At 35.6% G+C, this 7,195-nt stretch overlaps 2 protein-coding genes across 2 annotated transcripts; both read left to right on the forward strand.

Annotated features, from left to right (window-relative positions):
- The first annotated feature begins 727 nt into the window (after positions 1-727).
- Positions 728-6,377, forward strand: LOC104095016 (uncharacterized). Its single transcript, XM_070200856.1, has 6 exons — positions 728-859; positions 1,715-1,862; positions 1,971-2,224; positions 2,358-2,417; positions 2,513-2,909; positions 4,768-6,377. The coding sequence occupies exons 1-6, from the start codon at positions 728-730 to the stop codon at positions 5,217-5,219; spliced, it is 1,443 nt and encodes a 480-aa protein (XP_070056957.1). The 3' UTR covers positions 5,220-6,377.
- Positions 5,629-6,063, forward strand: LOC104095013 (L-tryptophan--pyruvate aminotransferase 1-like). Its single transcript, XM_009601046.2, has one exon. It carries the CDS (start codon positions 5,629-5,631, stop codon positions 6,061-6,063), a length of 435 nt encoding a protein of 144 aa, XP_009599341.1.
- Positions 6,378-7,195: the final 818 nt, after the last annotated feature.

Here is a 7,195-nt window from a genome sequence, read left to right on the forward strand (position 1 = left end):
GGATCAAATTAGTTCACTTGTCTAGAAACCACGTATAAATTCAACTGTACCATTTTACGGGTAAACAAAGTTTACAAAGAAAGAGAATATATCAAAATTTTAATAAAATAGAAAATAAAATAGGTAGCTGCCAGGTATGCCCCGCAACCAGCACGCTGAGGTTAGGACCTGGCAAGGGGATCTTCAGGTATGCGGTGTCTGGCGTGCAACAGAGCTGCAGGGTGCAGCGCATACGGTATTGCGCGACCCCAGAACTCTGCAGTAGTAAAGAAAAAATAGGCCGCTGGGTACACGATGCACATCCCAGCGCGTGACATGATGCCTATACAAAGGAAAAGTCGAGCAGCCCTTCATTTTACCCAAATTTTGGCAAAGTATTTAAACTCTCCTAACATCATTGATTAGGCCTAGTTATTTTTTTAGCACGTATTCTTTTTTTCTTTTTTTTTCACCCCTTTCAAGAGGTACCCACTTTGCTCCATCAGTAATTCTAACTAGTCCTAATTATCATTGGATTACCTATATTGAGAGATATAGTTAACTAACAATTTGATCACTGAAAAGAAAGATAACCAGCCTGATATCAATACACAAGATAAGTTAAACAAGAAAAAAATGAAAGAAAGAGTGAAAAGGAAACAGAGATGACAAAGAACTGCAATTTCAAAAAAAAATCAAGAAAAGGAAAAACCAGGTAAATGAGCATCTACAACATCAAGTGGAGGATATGACCCTATTATCCGGAGTTGAAGCTAAAAAATCAAATGACAACATTGACAAGGATAAGACTATGTGGAATGATGTCCAACAACAATCGGATGAAGAGGTTGGGCAAACCTCAGGAGCTAATGCTACAAAGGTATTAATTGATAAGGTTAATCCAAAATTGGGGTCAATAATTGATAAAAGGCAAGTTTATTAAGGGAATGAAAAATTCTATTACCACTGCCGAGGGATCTCAAACCAATAGGTTGATGATTACATGCTTGGAATCAAATGATCAGCAAATCGCTTGTGATCCTAAGGGGTCGTCAATCAATATCCATAATTCCTTTTATATTTTGGATGAAAAACAAGAAGTGCATAACCAAGGTTCTAAGTTTGAAACTCAACAGAAACAATCTCAAATCTTAGAGATTAATTCTTAAGGGACCAAGAAAGACACCAACATCAGTACTCTTGTGAACCAAGTCAGCAAAGAAGGAGATCAAGAAATACAGAAAACTGACAGTTCAAAGGAAGATGATGCTACGGCTGATCAATTAGTCAAAACTTTTTCTCCACCACCAGATTTAGAGCTACATGATGTAGTCATCTGATAGGTCCAAGAAGTGATAGAGAAGGAAGTATTGTCCCCAAGAGGAGCTAAAATCCCAAACAAAAGCACCAAGAAATCTGCTACTGTACCTAATACTAGAGGCAGAGGTAGAGGAGCCAAAAACACCTTCCAATCTATTTCTTAATGATTAATACAATCATTTAAAATATCAGGGGTGTTAAGTCTAAGAGAGCTTTCCAAAGACTTAAAAAGCTTATCAAAAGACACAAAGTTTCCTTTATTTCTCTTCAGGAACCTTTTGTAGACAAAACAAAGTTGAATCATTATAGAAAAAAACTGGGCTTTCCAAATGCTATTGCAAATAGTAATAGAAAAATCTAGATTTTCAGAGATAATGATTATACCTGCAATGACATTAGCAACAAAAAATAACAGATTACTATAGAAGTCAACCACAGTATGATGCAGGCCTCTTTTTGGATTACTATTGTTTATGCAAAAACCAGTACAAGAAGAAGAAAGAACCTTTGGAAATCTATCAACAATATGAGTAACTATATCAATGGACCATGGTCTATTGGAGGTAATTTCAATGTGATCATGAATGCTAATGAGAAAAAAAGAGGCAGAATGCACACACTTAGTAAGAGTATGGACTTTATCAGATGTATGAAAGATTGTGGTATGGCAGATTCTAGCTACACAGGTAACAATTACACCTGGACTAATGGAAGGAGAAGAAACAATATGATTCTTCAGAGATTAGATAGAATTTTCTATAATGATCAATGGTCAGCTATCTTCCCAGTGGCTACTGTCAGACACTTGCCCAGAACAGGATCTGATCATAACGTGATGCTTTATCAGTGCACCAAGTCCGATCCTCCTCCTATCAAGTACTTTAGATTCTTAAATTTTTGGTTGGATCAACCTAATTTCGAACAGGTTTTTAAAGATTTTTGCGAAACTCAAATACAAGGCAATACTATGTATACTCTACATCTGAAACTCAAGAATCTCACTCTTTGTCTTAGTAAATGTTCTAAAGAAAGTATTGGCAATGTATTTGACAATGTAGAAGAACTTGAGAAGAAGATTGAAGATCTGGAGAATAAATATGAACAAGATGACTGCGACAGTAATAAGATCAATCTTTATTTAGCATATGCTCAAAAAATCAAGTGGATAAATATGCAAGATTCTATTCTTAGACATAAAGCCAACATCAAATAGGAAGAAGAAGGTGATAGCAACTCCAAATATTTTCATAGTGCCATCAGACAGAAGAGGAAAAGATCTTTTCTGCATAGAATCAAAGATGAACAGGGTCAATGGATTCAAGGGAATGAGAAAATTGCAAAAGCTGCTATCTCGCACTTCAGCAACCATTTTTCACAACCTGATCAGAACAATGACATTGGATTTCTCAAAAGGATTGACAATACTATCACTTGGGAGGACAATCAAGCTCTCCTACAACTTCCTTCCAATGAGGAAGTGAAAACAGTTGTCTTTGAGCTTCATCCTGATAGTGCAGCTGGTCCGGATGGATTCAATGGAAGATTTTTCCATGCTTGTTGGCATATTATTGCTGATGATGTGCGTGATATGGTTAAGGAATTTTTTGGTGGTAACAATCTGACTAAATTTTTTACTCATACTTGTCTAGTACTTATTCCTAAGGTTGAATCTCCTTCCATATTTTCTCAACTCACGCCTATTAGTCTAAGTAATTTTTCTATTAAAATTATTTCAAAAATTATATATAATAGATTAACTTATTTGCTCCTTAGAATTATTTCTGAAAATCAAATTGGTTTTATCAAAGGAAGGCTAATCACTGAAAATATTCTCTTAACCCAAGAAATTGTCCAGGATATTAAACGCAAAAATAGAGGTGGCAATGTGATAATGTAACTAGACATGGCTAAAGCTTATGACAAAGTTTATTGGTTTTTTCTTACTTTTGTTCTGAGGAGTATGGGATTTGCTGAATCTTTCATTGAAATGATTCATAGACTGCTCTCTAATGTTTGGTATTCTGTTTTGATTAATGGCACTAGATTTGGTTTCTTTCCCTCTTCTAGAGGTCTTAAACAGGGAGACCCCCTTTCACCTAGTCCTTTTGTAATTGTAGACGAGTCCATAACCAAATCCCTTAATCACCTACATAATAAGGGTAAGTATATTGGGTATTCTATGAATAACAGAGGTCCTATAATCAATCATCTTGCTTATGCAGACGGCGTAGTGATGTTCACTTCTACATATAAATACTCCATAAAGAAGGTAATGAAAACTTTAAGGAGATACGAAGAAACTTCAGGGCAGGAGATCAACAAGGATAAAATCTTCTACTTAGCTTCCAATTATATTTATGATAGTACACATAATATGATTCAGAAGCTAACTGGTTATCGATATCAATCATTCCCTTTTAAGTATTTGGGTTGTCCAATCTATTCTGGAAGAAAGAAAATTTGTTACTCTACAGATATTGCCAGCAATGTTATGAATAAGATAGGAGGTTGGCAGGGCCATGTAATCTCCCCTGGTGGAAGAGCTACTCTCATTAAACATGTGCTACAATCTCAAACACTTCATATTCTTACCTCTATTACCACTCCCAAGATAATTCCCAAACAATTGGAGAGTTATTTTTCCAATTTCTTATGGGGCAAATCTGAAAATAAGAACAAATATCACTGGAGCTCTTGGAGGAACCTTTGTTATCCTACTGATGAAGGTGGTGATGGTTTTAAAAATCTGACTGACTTATGTAAGACTTTCTATACTAAAGGATGGTGGAGGTTCAGAGTTGCATACAACCTATGGGCAAACTTTATGAGAGCTAAAAACACCCCTAGAAGTCACCCTGTTGCAAAGGTCTTGGAATCTAAACATTCTGTTGTCTAGAAGGAAATGGTGCATATCAAAAAAGAATATTGAACCTTATATCCTATGGAAGATCAATGATGGTGATAGCTCCTTTTGGTGGGATAACTGGACAAGGCTTGGACCACTAGGTGCTTATATCAATGGTAACAGAAAACCTAGTAAAATGAAGATCAGTGATTGTATCAAGGATGGGGCATGGGATATAAACACTATTACTAGTCTGGTTCCTAATAATCTATTAAATCATATTAAACATATTCCTATTGGCGATAGACATATTAATGACATTCATGTCTGGACTGAGACTTCTAATGGCTCATTTACTTGTTCCTTTGCTTTTAATAGCATTAGGAAAATAAGGGATATAGATAATATGTGAAAAGATGTCTGGAAAAAGAATGTCCAATTTAAAATGTCTTTCTCTCTTTGGAGAGCTATTAAGAGTAAATTTCCTATGGATGAAATCATAAAGAGATTTGGTCATAATATAGTTTCCAGATGCTCTTATTGTCTATATCCCAAGAAAGAAACTATTTCTCATGTTCTTCTTACTAGTGATATTGCTTTTCTAACTTGGAATTTCTTTGCAGGTCCTCTGGGAATTAAAGTAGGATGCCATTCAATTGTATATACTATAAAAGAATGGAGGAACGTTCAGAATAAGAATGATATCCAAAGAAAATTATGTCAAGTATTTCCTATCTTTATCTGTTGGGAATTATGGAAACATAGATGCTCTATTAGGTATGGAAACATAAATTCTACGATTGCAAAACTAAGACATTCTATTTTGTTTCATATGAAGGTATACATGAAGAAGATAGGGGCTACTGTGGATATGAAATGGAAATGGCATCAAATTTTCTCTTACATGGAAGATTATAGGCCAAGAATCACAAGCACTCCAGTTATATGGAATAAACCACCAGAAGGTGTGCTAAAAATAATTACTGATGGAAGCAGTAATATTACAAAGAGAACTGCGGGAATTGGAGGAGTGGTTAGGAACAGAAATAGAGATATGATCAGGGCATTTGCCTAAACTCTTCAATTCTGCACTAACAACCAAACTGAAGTACATGCAGCACTATATGCTCTTAATTGGTGCAAGCAAAACAATGTAACCAACTGCATCCTAGAGATGGATTCTCTCATGATGGTCAATATGATGAAGGGTATTTATAAACCTCCTTGGGAGCTTATAGATGACATCAAGTACATGACTAAAATCGCACAATCCTTGAACATAGAAGTCCATCATTGCTACAGAGAAGGAAATGAAATTGCTGATGCCTTATCCAAATTTGGAGCCAACTCGCAAATTTCTACAGAGGCAAAGATTTTCTCTCAAGTTTTTGAATTACCAGCTGAAGCAGGAGGAGATTATCAAATGAATAACGCATAATTCCCATGCTTTAGAATTAGGCATATGAGGAGCGGTACAAAGTCTAATGGTGACTGTTGGTGATCCAGTAATGTATGAATCATACTGGCTAAAGATGGGCAACAAGTGTGACATTACATTAAGTGGTTATCAGTCATTGACTTATTTTGCTAATGCCAAGAACTTGTGCTGGTTCTTGGAGCCAAAACTAGAAGAGATCAAGAAGCTACACAATGTGGTTGGAAATACAGTTGTGGATGATCATTACGTCGTCGTTGGGACAAGATCAAGACAGCTTACTCAGGATGCACTCTATGCTCTTTCTCCTACAGTTGAACCTGAATCAATCAGTGTAGTTTCAGCTGCACCTTTCTATCCAGAAGTGACTGATTTTGTGCGCTCAGTGCTGTACAAATGGGCAGGAGATGCAAGAAATTTTGAGAAAGATGGACCATATACTGAGTTCATTACATCTCCAAATAACCCAGATGGGGTTACTTGAGAGCATGTAGTTAATGGAGTTCAAGGGACATTAATTCATGATTTAGCTTATTACTGGACACAGTACACTGATATTACCTCTCCTGCCAAATATGATGCTCTAGATTCAAACAAGGAGTGGAAGAAAATTTGGGAGTGAACCAAAATGTGTTAGGATAAATATTCTATATCTATAGATGAAAATTTAGCTGATTTTATATATCAGTCTTTAGCAAATTATATTCTAACTACCAGTTCGTGATAGGTAGACTTTATATTGTATTTTCCTTTTTACAGCAATGAAAAAAAATATGGAATTGAATCTTAGATTTGAAATTTAATTTTTTTCTTTGTAAGTAATTTGGCAATGATGTATACCGAGTATTCTATACCAAAGCATGTTCTCATAATTATAGGCTTAGGAGTTAGTCAGGAGCAAGCATGGAGCTTGGATTCTGTATCCTTCACACTTTAGATGAGCCAATTTTGAGTTGGAGGTCATGTTGATGTACTTTATTCTATCCTCAATTATTGCGTACAGGACAAGCAAGTTAGTGAGGGCTTTTTATGGTAAAAATACCTTTACAGTAAAGGAACTAAAAATAAGAAATATTTGACGTAGTAAATATCTTCCTATTTATACTAGCACTAGTGGGACTGGCTCCCGGGGGAACGAAACTACCCTAGGTATTGGCAATGACACTAACAAGATCGATAGAGAGAGAAAGGAGAGAATGAAAAGAGTAAGTACGACGAAAAGGGTATGAAATATGTTGCTTGTAAAGATTGTGATTGCTTATTTGGTTGAGATTATCAGCCGACTTTCCTGACCAAAAAATAAAATAAAAAGAAGAATTTCCACCTATAAATACATCCTTAGTGATTCCAAGAAGACATTTCAAACCCATTAAATTTTAGTTGTATATCACGATGCAATAAAGATTTTTAATTTTAATTTTCAATTTATAAGCAGTAGGTTAAAGATAACCTTCTTTAAAGTATCGTAGGTGAAATTGAGGGCTGCTTCAGCATTAGCTTAGCTAGCTTGCATGACGGGCTGTAAGGTGCTCAATTAATCGGGTGTCATTCCGTCCTTCTTCCTTAATCTATACATTCATGCCTTTTAAAGTGTTGGGATGATGGTTAAGAGTTCT

Source organism: Nicotiana tomentosiformis, chromosome 4 (genome assembly GCF_000390325.3).
Source record: "Nicotiana tomentosiformis chromosome 4, ASM39032v3, whole genome shotgun sequence".
NCBI classification, from domain to species: Eukaryota; Viridiplantae; Streptophyta; class Magnoliopsida; order Solanales; family Solanaceae; genus Nicotiana; species Nicotiana tomentosiformis.